General features: G+C 40.7%; 1 protein-coding gene across 1 annotated transcript in view; it reads left to right on the top strand.

Annotated features, from left to right (window-relative positions):
• Window positions 1-16,160, top strand: part of LOC138656671 (protocadherin-23-like) — a 280,858-nt gene that overhangs the window by 178,780 nt on the left and 85,918 nt on the right. Inside the window, exon 2 of the mRNA XM_069743773.1 lies at window positions 10,698-10,889. Within this exon, the coding sequence (XP_069599874.1) occupies window positions 10,698-10,889 (192 nt within the window). The remainder of the gene's footprint in view (window positions 1-10,697; window positions 10,890-16,160) is intronic.

Here is a 16,160-nt window from a genome sequence, read left to right as displayed (position 1 = left end):
CGGGAGAAGTCTTGGATGCGGTTGTGGGAAGAAGAGATGAGAGGGGAGTAGAGAAGGAGGTCTTGAGAGGATCGGAGGTTGCATGTAGGTAGGTACCGGGAGACCATGTCACAGATGTATGGAGGAGACAGGTTGTGGATGGCTTTGTATGTCAGTGTGAGGGTTTTGAACTGGAGTCTCTGGGCGATAGGAAGCCAATGAAGGGCTTGACATAGGGGAGAAGCTGGGGAATAGCGGGGAGACAGGTAGATTAGTCGGGCAGCAGAGTGTAGGATGGATTGGAGTGGTGCCAGAGTGCTAGAGAGGAGTCCAGAGAGTAGGAGTGGCTAAAATGTCCTATTTCTTTCAAATTCCTATAGAAATGGGTGTGACTTAGAAAAATGTCATAACACAGGGAGTTCCACCACTCCTCTTGGGCTATCTGCACAAAAGCTGTTCTACCCTGTATGCACACATGGATTTTTCCTCTCTGAACCCTGTACACACAGGTTATATACAGATGATCAGGTTTTTAAATACATCAGATAGGGATTGCATACATTAGTTAGGACTGCTCTGATAAGGGTATACCGTGAAGATTGGTAGAGCAGCTTAGTATACATTTTTTGCAAAAAACGTATCAACCAAATACCCTGTTTTTTACATCTTTTACTAGCACTTGCGGATTACTGCAACATTTTTTCAAACTGAGTGTTTTTGGTTTTACTATTCTCTTTTGTGTCTAATAAGTTTAATTGCAGAAAGAAAACAATGAAAATCGCTAAAAAAAATTTAAAATAGTGTACAAAGACACTTTAAAATACATATCAGAGAGGATCAGTGACCTAAAAATATATATAATAAATAAAAAGAAATAAAAGTAAGCCAGAAGACTTTTGTAAATTAAGAACATAAAGAAAGGGACAATAAAAAAGTCAATGAAGTCAATTGTAACAAAAGAAACAGTGCGCCCAATACATAAGCATAAAGTAATAATATTCCTGAAGAAGTCATATACAAAACACACATCTGAGTGTCAGGCATAGGAGCGGGACACCAGTAACTGCATAAAGCCGAGCGTTTTTGTATTTCAAATCTTGTGATTATCAACTGTTTTTTTCTAGAATAAAATGTTTTACTTAACTTTATTATTGTCTTATGCATCATTACACATTAGGATACTTTTTAGGCTTTTTATATATTTTGGGATACTTTCTGTCATTGTCATTGTTAGCACTGTTATGGGAGCAGTACATTTGTTATTGGAACTTTGCGGTTGGCACTTATGTGGCATGAGAGTTACTGGCAAAGTGTGTTGTAGTGTTTGTGTATGTCTTTACGATAAGTGCATTTATATGTTTGTGTATGTCCTTATGTTCCTGTTCTGTGGAGCATTTTCCTAAAGTTCTGTGGGCTCCCCTTCATATATACACGCATTGGATTATTACTTAATTCTACTTTTTAATTAAATACTCTGGTTTTTACTAAATAATATTTGCAAGCTCCCCAGGTCCTGCATCTAAAGCTAACAACTCTGGATATTAACCTCTAGTGTAGACTAGTGGTATCACTTCCCCTTTGAGAAAACAATCACGCAAAACGCACCTCAGGGGCTGTGGGAAGGCCACTTAGCAATCCGGACCAACTATGGGTGAGCAGACTCTTCATTCCATTACCATGTGTGAGTATAGGATGTATTAGATTAGATTACCACATGGGTCCATAGTGTTTTGTAGATGGAGCATTGGCTTGTGGCTACTAATACCTAAGCAGTTTTGCTTATTCACCCAGGTTATATTGTGGGCCTGTGTCCTACCTTTAGTGTATCGGTTGGTTCTTTCCTCCTCTTTGCATGTCGGATGTTTTATGTATTCTGTCATGTGTGATTTTTTTTGTATTACATTTTTAAGATTTGAATAAAAATGTACATTTTAATATTACAATTTGGTATATATATTCCTTCACGCAAGTTTTCAATATGTTCTAATTTGGAGTAGTGCACCTACTAATATATGGTATATTGCCTTCTGATTTTTGGGAGAGCCAAAACCATTGAATATGCTCTCGGCTATTTATATAACTATGTGCTTGTTGATTATTGTATCTGCAGCTAAAGAGAATGTGTCCTTTTTCCTGACATTTTCTGATTTAGTCCAGTAATGGAAGTGCATTGAACAGCAAGGTGGATTGCAGCTGTGGGGAAAAAGAAAAAAACAAAATCTTTAAATCTTCAGCTTAGCGAATGTGAACGAGCTGAGTGTGACCTGAGCGTAAGTTTGAACGCCGATAAGTGTGTGACTTGTGATTCAGTGACTTTGGATTCAGGGAGTTTCCAAGGGAGGAATTATTGAATTGCTAGCTGTGTTTTATCGATACTTTGCATTTATTTTTTATTTAACGTTTTTGTTTGGTGAAATCCCCATTAGGAAATGTGCTCCACTATTGTTAATGCCATCCAGCAGGGCCGCCATCAGGGCATTACAGCCGTGACTGGTGTATGGGGCCCGGTGGGCAGAGGGGGCCCGCATCGGGCCCCGTCTCATCTGCTCACCGGGCCCCTACCGGCAGCCGCAGGCTAAACCGGGCCCTTAGCGGCAGCGCTGCAGCTGTTTAATGCTTTTGACGCTCTCCTGCATAGTACACGCCTGCGCAAGGCAAGATTGCCTTGTGCAGGCATGTACTACGGAGGACAGAGAATGAACTTCAATCCAATATTGCATGCAGGCAGCGAGTAAGGAAAGGGTGAATCAAACACCCGAAAACCCCGCCCCTATGGCTGAAAATTGTTCCCTCCAAATTCAGGTGACAGAGTCCCTTTAAGAAAGAATAGAGGTACAGAGAGGAACATCAAGTGCATGTATACTGATGCCAGAAGCCTTGCCAACAAAATGGACGAATTAGAATTAATGTTGTTGGAGCATAATTATGACATGGTGGGGATATCTGAAACGTGGCTGGATGAGAGCCATGACAGGGCTGTTAACTTGCAGGGTTATAGTCTGTTCAGAAATGACCGAATGGATAGGCGATGGGGGAGGGGTGTGTCTATATGTAAAATGGTCCTTAAAACCCATCCGGCGTGATAATATAGGTGAATCTAATGAAAATGTAGAGTCCCTGTGGGTGGAGATTAGGGGAGGGGGAAAAATAATAAATTACTGATAGGAGTTTGTTATAAATCTCCAAAAATAATGGAAGCAAGGAAGAATATCCTCGTAAAGCAAATAGATGAAGCTGCGACTCAAGGGGAAGTCATTATTATGGGGGACTTCAACTACCCTGAAATAGATTGGGGAACGGAAATCTGCAGTTCCAGCAAAGGTAATCGGTTTTTGACAACTATGTGAGACAATTACGTTTCACAACTGGTTCAGGACCCAACAAGAAGGGGGGCACTGCTAGACCTAATATTAACCAACAGGCCAGACCGCATATCAAATATAAGGGTTGGGGGTTACTTGGGAAATAGTGATCACAAAATAATAAGTTATCATGTATCCTTTAAAAAGATGTGTAATAGAGGGGTTACAAGGACACTAAATTTCAGGAGGGCAAATTTCCAACGGATGAGAGATGATCTTGGTGCAATTAACTGGGACGATATCCTGAGACATAAAAATACACAAAGAAAATGGGAGACATTTATTAGCATCCTGGATAGGACCTGTGCACAGTATATACCGTATGGGAATAAACATACTAGAAATAGGAGGAAACCAATATGGCTAAATAGAGCTGTAAGCGGTGCAATAAGTCACAAAAAGAAAGCATTTAGAGAATTAAAGAAGTAGGTAGTGATGAGGCATTAAATAAATACAAAAAATGTAATAAATTCTGTAAAAAGCAAATCAAGGCAGCAAAGATTGAGACAGAGAGACTCATTGCCAGAGAGTAAAAATGATCCCAAAATATTCTTTAACTACGTAAATAGTAAGAAATTAAAAAATGATAGTGTTGGCCCCCTTAAAAATAGTCTGGGTGCATGAGGATGAGGAAAAAGCCAATATGCTAAATGACTTTTTTTCATCAGTATTTACACAAGAAAATCCCATGGCAGACAAAATGACTATTGATAAAAATTCCCCATTAAATGTCACCTGCTTAACCCAGCAGGAAGTGCGGCGGCGTCTAAAAATCACTAAAATTGACAAATCTCCGGGCCCGGATGGGATACACCCTCGAGTACTGCAGGAATTAAGTACAGTCATTGATAGACCATTATTTTTAATCTTTAAAGACTCCATAATAACAGGGTCTGTACCACAGGACTGGCGTATAGCAAATGTGGTGCCAATATTCAAAAAGGGGACAAAAACTGAACTCGGAAATTATAGGTCAGTAAGCTTAACCTCTACTGTGGGTAAAATCCTGGAGGGCATTCTAAGGGATGCTATGCTGGAGTATCTGAAGAGGAATAACCTCATGACCCAGTATCAGCACGGGTTTACTAGGGACCATTCATGTCAGACTAATCTGATCAGCTTCTATGAATAGGTAAGTTCCGGACTGGACCAAGGGAACCCAGTGGACGTAGTGTATATGGACTTTTCAAAAGCTTTTGATACGGTGCCACACAAAAGGTTGATACATAAAATGAGATTAATGGGGATAGGGGAAAATATGTGCAAGTGGGTTAAGAGCTGGCTCAGGGATAGGAAACAAAGGGTGGTTTTTAATGGAGCACACTCGGACTGGGTAGCGGTTAGCAGTGGGGTACCACAGGGGTCAGTATTGGGCCCTCTTCTTTTTAAAATATTTATTAATGACCTTGTAGGGGGCATTCAGAGCAGAATTTCAATATTTGCAGATGACACTAAACTCTGCATGTTAATCAATACCGAGGACAATTTTATATTACAGAATGATTTATGCAAACTAGAAGCTTGGGCTGATAAATGGCAAATGAGCTTTAATGAGGATAAATGTAAGGTCATGCACTTGGGTAGAAGTAATAAGATGTATAACTATGCGCTTAATTCTAAAACTCTGGGCAAAACCGTCAATGAAAAAGACCTGGGTGTATGGGTGGATGACAAACTCATGTTCAGTGGCCAGTGTCAGGCAGCTGCTACTAAGGCAAATAAAATAATGGGATGCATTAAAAGAGGCATAGATGCTCATGAGGAGAACATAATTTTACCTCTATACAAGTCACTAGTTCGACCACACTTAGAATACTGTGCACAGTTCTGGTCTCTGGTGTATAAGAAAGACATAGCTGAACTAGAGCGGGTGCGGAGAAAAGTGACCAAGGTTATTAAAGGACTGGGGGGTATGCAATACCAAGATAGGTTATTACACTTGGGGCTATTTAGTTTGGAAAAACGAATTCTAAGGGGTGATCTTATTTTAATGTATAAATATATGAGGGGACAGTACAAAGACCTTTCTTGTAATCTTTTTAATCATAGACCTGAGACAGGGACAAGGGGGCATCCTTTACGTCTGGAGGAAAGAAGGTTTAGGCATAATAACAGACGCGGATTCTTTACTGTAAGAGCAGTGAGACTATGGCACTCTCTGCTCTCTGCTCTCTGCTCTCTTAGTGATTCATTACTTAAATTTAAGAGGAGATTGGATACCTTTCTTGAAAAGTATAATATTACAGGGTATATATACTAGATTCCTTGATAGGGCGTTGATCCAGGGAACTATTCTGATTTCCGTATGTGGAGTCGGGAAGGAATTTTTTTCCCCAAAGTGGGGCTTACTATTTGCCACTTGGGTTTTTTTTGCCTTCCTCTGGATCAACATGTTAGGGCATGTTAGGTTAGGCTATGGGTTAAACTAGATGGACTTAAAGTCTTCCTTCAACCTTAATAACTATGTTACTATGTTAATAACTATGTTACTATTACACGTGGAACCAGAAACAGAATCCAGAAACACATGGGCTACTTGCACATTGAACAAGTCTGTAGGAACATGTTCACACACCACCAAGAAACTTGAAGACACAAAAGAGCACAGTGAGGTCAAAAATACTCTGTTGTAAAAAAATCACTGCTCTATATGGGTATACCTTGACGATTGGTGGAGCAGCTTAGTATACATTTTTTTGCAAAAAAACGTATCAACTAAATACCCTGTTTTTTCCATCTTTTGACTAGCACTCGCTTATTACTGTGATTTTTTTTACAACAGAGTATTTTTGACCTCACTGTGCTCTTTTGTGTCTTCTAGTATTACACGTGGAGCATTTTCTTAGAACTCTGGAATGTGCCGTTCCTCCTTTACTATTCCTAGAAAATTAGGAATAAATTGACAATGGGGTGTTACCATTCCTTCTAATCAAAGGGGGCGGGGTCTCTACACAGTCTAAAACTGTCATCAATAATTGGACAGTCCTAGGCTGTGTAAGGACACACCCCTAACTGGTAACACCCAGTTGTCAATGTTTATATATTCTCGGAGTGTTGCCATAGTAAGGTACAACACAGAGTTACAACACAAGATGCTGCCGCACTGTCATTTTATGGGAAATACAGGTATTTACTAAAACAGACAAGTCAGGAGTGGTGATGATGAGTAGAGATGAGCGAACCCAGATGTCTCCTGGAAGTCCATTTTACAGTTTGGGAGTCCGAGCAGAGAGACAGAGAGGGAGAGGGGGAGAAAGGGAGCGAGACATCCAAAGTTTGGGTCCCTATTGATTTAAAGCGGGTTCGTGTTCAGGTTCAAGTTTGTCTACAGCTCTGATACCTGAACCGAACTTTGGGCAACAGTTCAGTAGGGCACCAGAACCCAAACTTCCACGGATCCGCTCATCCCTAGTGATGGGTACTCTTTAACTTATTGACTAGAGAATTATTGGTGTTATGGGGAGCATTGTCTTAATTGTTTTTCTAATTTGTGGGAATATTGAGATCTTCCTTACTATATACATTGCAATCTAGTCTTGGAAAAGCGTAAAATTATAGTGCAATGTCATTAGCATTTTTTTTATATTCATCAGTTTATTTGAACTGTGAAAATTCTGTGCTTTGATTAATACGGTAACTGGTTTTATAAACAAAGCATGTAATGAACCTGCATTTCTCACTCCCATAGTCTTTCAGTATTTCATTATTCTGCCATCTACAACGACTCACAGCCAAAAGACTAACATTGCAGTCTAGTAAGGAAGACGAGTATCACAACAAACGGGGTAAAATCCCGGTAGCAATGCAGATATGACAAGGTAGCCTCCCGGCCTTCCCTATTGCTGCGCAGCTGGGCGATCCTACATGTCAGAGGGAATTTAATAGCACGGTGTAAAGCCAGTGCTGTTTTCATATGAAGAACTTCGTTCCGCTACATCCGTCTTCCAGAATAAGCATCTGCGGTGATTTTATTGTTTGCAGTTCTTTAAATCATGCTTCATTTGCCATTGAAAAGCCAATGCAATAAAACAGATCAATGGTATTAATGTAGGAGTGGGTGGCACTATTAATGAGAGCTCTGCTGCTTGTAAGACTGGGGTTCGAGTTACTTTCCTGTGGATGTACTATAAAGCTCTTATTGTGCTTAAACTACATATGCAATTAACTCCTTGCAGTGCAACTATTTCAGATTGCTGTTTTCTCTTATAAGTCTTTGAAATCCCTTGTCCCCTGCTGAGTTTGTTGTTTAAAAAAATTACTGTGCTTTACTCACCCTCTCCAGGTCCAGTGCTGAGTTTCTACAGTGCTGAGTTTGTCTACAGTGCTGATGTCGCATCCACAGCGCTAAAGCCAGTCAGTGAGCTCAATGGCCCTAAAGCCAGTCAGTGAGCTCAACGGCCCTAAAGCCAGTCAGTGAGCTCAATGGCCCTAAAGCCAGTCAGTGAGCTCAATGGCCCTAAAGCCAGTCAGTGAGCTCAACGGCCCTAAAGCCAGTCAGTGAGCTCAATGGCCCTAAAGCCAGTCAGTGAGCTCAATGGCCCTAAAGCCAGTCAGTGAGCTCAACGGCCCTAAAGCCAGTCAGTGAGCTCCACGGCCCTAAAGCCAGTCAGTGAGCTCAATGGCCCTAAAGCCAGTCAGTGAGCTCAATGGCCCTAAAGCCAGTCAGTGAGCTCAATGGCCCTAAAGCCAGTCAGTGAGCTCAATGGCCCTAAAGCCAGTCAGTGAGCTCAACGGCCCTAAAGCCAGTCAGTGAGCTCAACGGCCCTAAAGCCAGTCAGTGAGCTCAATGGCCCTAAAGCCAGTCAGTGAGCTCAATGGCCCTAAAGCCAGTCAGTGAGCTCAACGGCCCTAAAGCCAGTCAGTGAGCTCAACGGCCCTAAAGCTCCATGGCGCTAAAGCAGCTCTGAGGCGTGTGCGTAGTATACACAGGCAGAGCCATTGAGCTCACTTAATAATTGCAGAACTGTTGATGTGACATCAGCACTGTAGACAAGATGATGAGCAGCAGTGGACACACAGCACTGGACCTGGGAAAGGTGAGTAATGCAGTTTTTTTTTTTTTAAAACCATCCAGAGCTGGGTGACAGGGGTTTTCCAAAACCCCAAAAATCCCTTAAGGCTATATAATTATGACAACAGGGTAGAACAGAACTTTCTATCATCTTTTTGCTCCTTCAGGGAGTGCAGGAGACCCTAATACATATACCAAGGAAAGTGGTAGCGCTGATAGCTTCCAGGAAACCCCTAACTTGCTTCCAGGAATCCCAAAGGTCCCATAGAGCCATCGTTGGGAAACTCTTCCCTAGTTTTGTACATGTGTGTGTTGTGAAACGCCCAAAGAGATATTTTCAGCTAAAAAACAATTAATATGCACTGTATTAATTTCTGCTCGTTGCTTATTATTCCTACAACATTGAAACAATAAATCTGAAAAACAAAAAAATATTATTTTAAGATGTTATGGAACAATTTGGAACTTACAGCTGAAATTGTTTGTATGCTGCTATGTTAATATACAAAAAAAGATCTGAGCTACTACACAGACTCTGGATTAGGAGAGGTCCCCACTGCTGTGTCTGTGTGTATATGTACGGTATGTTTCTGTGCTTATGTGTCTGGTGGGTTAATATGACTTGATGAGTTTCTAGATTTCTCACATTACCATTTCTTAACATCAGCACATTTCTTCCTACTGCGTCTGCTAAAAACTCTCAAACCCTTTAATAAAAATATAATACCTTCCATCGTAAAAAGAGTGCACCTATTGTATTACCACACACTCCCCTTGAAACCTCTTGGCATTTTAACAGTTGGGGTGGGAAGAACAGATTTTAGAAGTTGTGACTTAATCTTTTTTTTGACAGCTTTATGCTCCATGTAAAATGTGTTTCAACACTACAGATGCCTTAGATCACCTTAGAGCTAATGTGTTTAATGGATAAGGATTAAAATACTGAGGAACAAAGATAAAGGGATAACAAAGGCTTATAAGTGCCATATGGGAGGAACATTCACGCACCCGCAGTTTTATAATAAATGTGTGTTGACTGCTTGGTTTATCTAAATTCTCAAATCCATCTGGATTTATACCTTTAATAAAGACTATAACTGTATTTTATTTCCCCTCCTTTTAGCCAACCTGTTAATACGTGTCTCAGCTGTTATGTATAGATGATAGAAATGGCAAACTTATCTCATGCATAATTGCAACTATTAATAAGGAAACACAATCATTGTCTGTGGCTAATCCAACAGCTCGAATTACAGGCAATCATCATTATACTTCTTTTTTCTTGTTTAGCTCCATTTTTGAGCTTTAGTCATATGTATGTAACTCATTATTTTACATCAGTATTTGTAATAGTCCATTTACACCTGCACTAAACAACTGATCATCAGCTACTTTGCTGATCAGTGGTCGTTTAATATCCTGTTTACAGGCAGACGGGTTTCAGACACACACTGAATGATCTGCAGTAGATCGGATCAGTGCGTAGAGGCTGCTATTGTTTTCGGTATTGGAAGGTGGGGTTGGAAGCCTTCCTTCTAGCGCTCTGTTGTAGTCCCTTGCTGCCTTAGACCTCACACAAGGTCCTCACGTTTCCTCTCTGTCCCCCTTATTGATCACACCAGCACCTGTGATCCGGTACCCTAGACTGTGGCTGCCTGAATCATACAGAGGTAAAGAGACTGCAAACCTGTGTCTTCCGTTTCTTTCTACACCACCTACCACCTGTCCCTACTACACCGGGAGCCCTGGGGACCCAGCTTCACCTGTGGGAAGCCATACCATCACTGCTGCCATAACATCACCCCAGTGGACCCCTTTAGGCAGTGTCAGTCAACCCTGACCGAATAGCACAGGTGGCATCAAGAACTTTTATTATTCAACTAGCCCCTTTAACATGGGCGCCCAGGGCCACGGACCGGTACTGAGTACCCCACAGCCCTGGCGGGCATTCCATATCCGCACCCTCTAATACCCCGTTTAGCATTTGCCTTCCAGGACTGTATTACCACTCCAAGCACCAAGTCAATGAAGCAATACTCTGGGTCAGATTCTTATTAGTCTAGTGTGTTCTCTGGTCCTAAAGCCGTCAGACTGATATCTGCTACCATGCTCCTTTCTCCATTTTTTTTTTTCATTTATGCTCCATCTTTGATTTTGACATACATAAACACTTGCAAAATTGACCAAAATACATTAGTTTGAAAGTGGCCTCACAAAATCTGTACTATAGGTTAAAACAGTTTTTAGGCATAATTATGTAATCAATATTGTTTTATGCAGAAGACATAGTATGCACAATATAACTAAATTGCGATGTCCTAAAGAAGTGCCACCTCTTTTTCCAGGTGAAGGCCAGCGATGCTGACTCAGGTTCCTTTGGCATAGTCCGCTATTCTCTGTATGATCGGTTCCACAACACTAAAGAGTCTCAGAAGTTCTGGATTAATCACGATTCTGGACGTATTTGTGTATCACAAGATATGGATAGAGAAGGAGAACCTGGAAGTTATGATCTTATTGTAAAAGCAGAAGATGGGGTAAGTTTCTATTCCTCCAGCTTTCCTTTAGAAAGTACAGTATCTTCTAAACAAGATGTCAGAATCTCATTTAAGAGTCTTAACTAATGAATCAATGATACTTAAAGGGGTTGTCCTGTCTAAATTAATAAGTCTGCAGTCACTCTCCATGAATAACCCTAGGATTTGCCGCTTTCTTTCAGTTTGTGGAAATTGGACTGTACTCAGATGTCATCCGAGTGCAGTCCAGTGGTTTCCACAGACTCACTGACTTGCATGATCGAGTACGATCCACATTTCAGATTAAAGTTGGGCTTATTGCCGTGGAAAAATTCTGACATGTGCCCGGCTCCATAATATAACGTTGGTCCGAGTGCGATCAAAAATTTTGTTGGATCGTACTCTAATCGAACATACAGTCATCTGCACCTGCCCTTAGGCTGAAATCAGGTGGACATTACTGGTCTGCAACCACAATGTGTTGTGTTTTTAAAGGGCATCCTATGTAGAAAAACTTATCCAAGCTTCTCCATTTATTTTGGCACCAAAAATACTTTTAACTCTTTTCCACTGGCACCAGCATTTTTCTAAAGATGGTAACGGTGTTAATAAAAAGAGCCATAAAATGGGCCTGCAGTGCGGCTTTCCTGGCACCTGACGGCACAGAAAAATGTCTTACAGGGGATGTCCAGCCTTAGGTTACAATTCTGCAGTCACTCTCTGGGCTCTCATCATTTTGACTCTTCCAGGAATAATTAGAATATATTTTATTAATTGTTATTCATAGAGTTTTATTCTTACATTAATCAAAAGTTACCTAACGTAAACGTAAAAAAAATCTGCACGTGTGGAATTTTTACATTTTCATGAAAAACTCCGGAATCTGTACCGTATGCTTGCCATCGACTTCTCATGATGGGAAAAACATCTTATTGTAAATGTATGTGCCAGTTTTTGCACGCTGTTAGGAGTCGTCTGACTAAAACACAATGTAAATGCCACCCTAGGCAAAATGTACAGCTTCGTTGGCTGTAATGGAACAAGTCAGAGTCAGGCATCACATGGCATAAAGCAATGTTTATAGGCATCGAGGACTTTATTGTCATTGATTGGATTTAATCATGGCATATGAAGCATGAAGAAGCGTGCCGTCACTATTACATTGTTCAGTGTTTATGTGACATAACGCCCCTTTACAATTAGATGGCACATATTGGAAGAAGTTTGCAAAGCACCATGTAATATGTTCTGCTTTGAATTTATATAAAAAAATAAAAATAAAAAAAAAGATTATAAAATTTTATAAGGCAAGAATATTTTAGGAAAAATAGACAGTTTTTAGAATGTTTGTATGCTTAGTTAGAATGATGTTTCTTGAATGCATTGTTTGGCTGTACATACATTTTACAGCATTTTGTTAAAATCTTTAAAAAAAATCATGACTTCCTCGTGTTTCCATTGCATCTTCCATTAATAACATGTATTTTGATGGTATTTTCAGTCCTGCAGAGGATCATAGAGAAAAAATGCTACACAAATATAGCACCTAAAAAAAATAGCACCTAAAGGGCAAGAATGTAGACGCTTCAATAAAGTCATTCTAAAGTCCCATGTAGCCTCACAGTTTACCATTTTGGCAAGGGGATGTTCCAAATGGCTTCTTAGGCCAGTTCACACGTCCAGATAATTCTGGTACCGGAAAAATCGGTACCGGAATTATCCGTGTCCGTGTGTCCGTGTGCTTATGTTGTACATCAGTGTGGCACACGTGCGGCAGCCGTGTGCCGCCCGTGTGCCGACTGAGGACCACACGGACCGTGCAGGAGACAGCGCTAGAGTTAAGCGCTGTCCCCTGCGTGCGGTGCTGAAGCCGGTATTCATCCCTTCTTCCCAGCAGCGTTCGCTGGAAAGAAGGAATGAATAATCTTTTTTTTTCATTTATTTTTGTTTTTAAAATAAAGTTGCCGGTAATCTGCCCCCTCCCACCCCCTGTGCGCCCCCCCGCTGGCATTAAAATACTTACCCAGCTCCCTCGGCGCTTACATCCTCTCAGCGTCGCTGCTTGTCCTGTATGAGCAGTCACGTGGTGCCGCTTATTACAGTAATGAATATGCGGCTCCACCCCTATGGGAGGTGGAGCCGCATATTCATCACTGTAATGTGTGGCACCACGTGACCGCTCATACAGGACAAGCAGCGACACTGAAAGGATGTAAGCGCCGAGGGAGCTGGGTAAGTATTTTAATGCCAGCGGGGGGGCACACAGGGGATGGGAGGGGGCAGATTACTGGCAACTTTATTTTAAAAACAAAAATAAATAAAAAAAAAAAGATTATTCATTCCTTCTTTCCAGCAAACGCTGCTGGAGAGAAGAAATGAATGGGGCTTCAGCACCACACGTGGGGGGACAGTGCTTACAGTAGCGCTGTCTCCTGCACGGCACACGGACTGCACACGGACAACATCCGTGTGTGGTATATGTTTTTTTTACTTTAATGGGTCCGTGTGATCCGTGCGCTCCCATGAACACTGACATGTCTCCGTGTTTTCCAAACGGACACACGGTCCGTGAAAACACGCTGACATGTGCAGAGACACATTGATTTTAATGTGTCTATGTGAGTCAGTGTCTCCAGTACTTGAGGAAACTGTCACCACACGTACCGGAGCCACTGACGTGTGAAACCAGCCTTAAATGCCCATTTTTTGAAGTTTACAATTCTTGTTACTTATTGATCTTATTGTTAGCTAGCAATGAAATGAGAGAAAATGAATTCATTTATAATTGTTTGCTGAACATCTCCAAATACTCTGCTGAATTAATTACCCCATGACAGAATAATCTGGCTGTAAACAAGTTTGATCTTTGTATATGCTATAAAGATTGTAATACATGAAGAATAACAGATGCTCGATGTAATGTCATGTTCTTTTTCCTAATAGAAATGCTCTTTATAAATACATGCTTAAGACATTACAGGAGTAGTTTGCAATTAAAGTTTATGATACACCTAAATCTCTATCTGTTTAATGTCAAAATAATTTTTTTCCTAATATACAGTACTTTAATTAAAAATTCCCTGACATCACTTGTGGGGGCAGCACTGGAATCTGTTCGCTTGTTCTTTACTTACATTGTGCAATGACAGTGCGCTCTGTTGCTTGTTGATCACAGACGGTGAGAGAACGCATTGTCACTGTGCATCGAGAAGAACAGTGCACAGTAAAAAGATCTTATCAAGCATCTGATGGAAACGATATCCAATGCATGCTCAGTACAGCAAGGACAATCCCAGTCCCTGAAATGGGCGTCACTGATTAAGGGGAGGTGTCAGAGGCTGCAGCATTGACCACAGCCTATGCCCCTGATGATAACTTGTTTGAGTATCCCAATATGCATTGGGATTCACAAAGGAAGTGTCACCAAAGAGGAAGTAGTAGAAAAAAATAAAGCACTTAAATAAACATGGGAGGATGTGGAATTTTTAATTAAAAAATATTAGAAAAAAGATTAGATTATGACATCAAATATAGATATAGGAGTAAAATAAAATGTATCCCTTTAACCTTTTCATTGTGTTTTCTGTGTATTCAAATTTCATTATGCTAGTATCTCCAGACAATCTGGTATCTTCAAAGAAGCACTTTATTTAGCCTGTGAATGGTGCCAGGAGGTACAAATAGTAAAAAATGTTGGGAAGTTTAATAAATGTTGAAAAGACCTTCAAATGGGACTCCAAAAAATCTTCTTCAGACCCAATAATGAAGCATTTACTTACCATTTCATGACAGGGCCTTTTTCCCTCATTTGTGACCAAATACCATCTCTGCCTTCTATATGGGTAATCTACAGTAAAGGAAATAAGTATTTGATCCCTTGCTGATTTTGTCAGTTTGACCACTGACAAAGACATGAACATTCTATAATTTTAAGGGTAGGTTAATTTTAATATTGAGGAATAGAATATCAAAAATAAAATCCAGAAAATCACATTGTATAAGTTATATACATTTATTTGCATTTTGCAATGAGAAATAAGTATTTGATTCCTCTGGCAAACAAGATTTAATACGTGGTGGCAAATCCCTTGTTGGCAAGCACAGCAGTCAGACGTTTTTTGTAGTTGATGATGAGGTTTGTGCACATGTCAGGAGGAATTTTGGTCCACTCCTCTTTGCAAATCATTTTGAAATCATTAAGATTTTGACGCTGTCGCTTGGCAACTCGGAGCTTCAACTCCCTCCATAAGTTTTCTATGGGATTAAGGTCTGGAGACTGGCTAGGCCATTCCATGACCTTAATGTGCTTCTTTTTGAGTCACCCCATTGTTGCCTTGGCTGTATGTTTTGGATCATTGTCTTGCCGGAAGACCCAGCCACGACCCATTTTTAATATCCTGGCTGACAGAAGAAGGTTGTCACTCAGGATTTTACGTTACATGGCTCCATCCATTTTCCCATTGATGTGGTGAAGTAGTCCTATACCCTTAGCAAAGAAACACCCCCTAAAACATAATGTTTCCACCTCCATGCTTGATAGAGGGGACGGTGTTTTGGGGTCATTGAGAACATTTCTCTTCCACCAAACACGGCAAGATGAATTAATGCCAAAGAGCTCAATTTTTGTCTCATCTGACCACAGCACCTTCTCTCAATCACTAACAGAATCATACAGTTGTTCATTGGCAAACTTCAGACGGGCCTGCACTTGTGCCTTCTTGAGCAGAGGGACCTAACGGGCATTGCAGGATTTTAAACTTCTACGGCATAATGTGTTAGCAATGTTTTTCTTGGTGACTGTGGTCCCAGTTGCCTTGAGATCATTAACGAGTTCCCCGTGTAGTTTTAGGCTGATCTCTCACCTTCATCTTGATCAAGGATACCCCACGAGGTGAGATTTTGCATGGTGACCCAGATTGATGTCGATTGACAGTCATTTTGCATTTCTTCTATTTTCTTACTATTGCACCAACAGTTGTCTCCTTCTCACCCAGCATCTTACTTATGGTTTTGTAGCCCATTTCAGCTTTGTGCAGGTTTATGATCTTGTCCCTGACATCCTTATAAAGCTCTTTGGTCTTGCCCATGTTGTAGAGGTTAGAGTCTGACTGATTAATTGAGTCTGTCAACAGGAGTATTGTATCATACAATTATTAGGTTCTGTAGAAGGACGTAGATCTGGGGATTTATTATGATGGAATATAGGCTGAACTGGATGGACAAATGTCTTTTTTCGGCCTTACTAACTATGTTACTATGTTACTATGTTAGGAGTCTTTTATAAAGGTGACT

This window comes from Ranitomeya imitator, chromosome 1 (assembly GCF_032444005.1).
Source record: "Ranitomeya imitator isolate aRanImi1 chromosome 1, aRanImi1.pri, whole genome shotgun sequence".
Classification (NCBI taxonomy): domain Eukaryota; kingdom Metazoa; phylum Chordata; class Amphibia; order Anura; family Dendrobatidae; genus Ranitomeya; species Ranitomeya imitator.
This window is presented reverse-complemented; position numbering and strand designations above follow the sequence as displayed.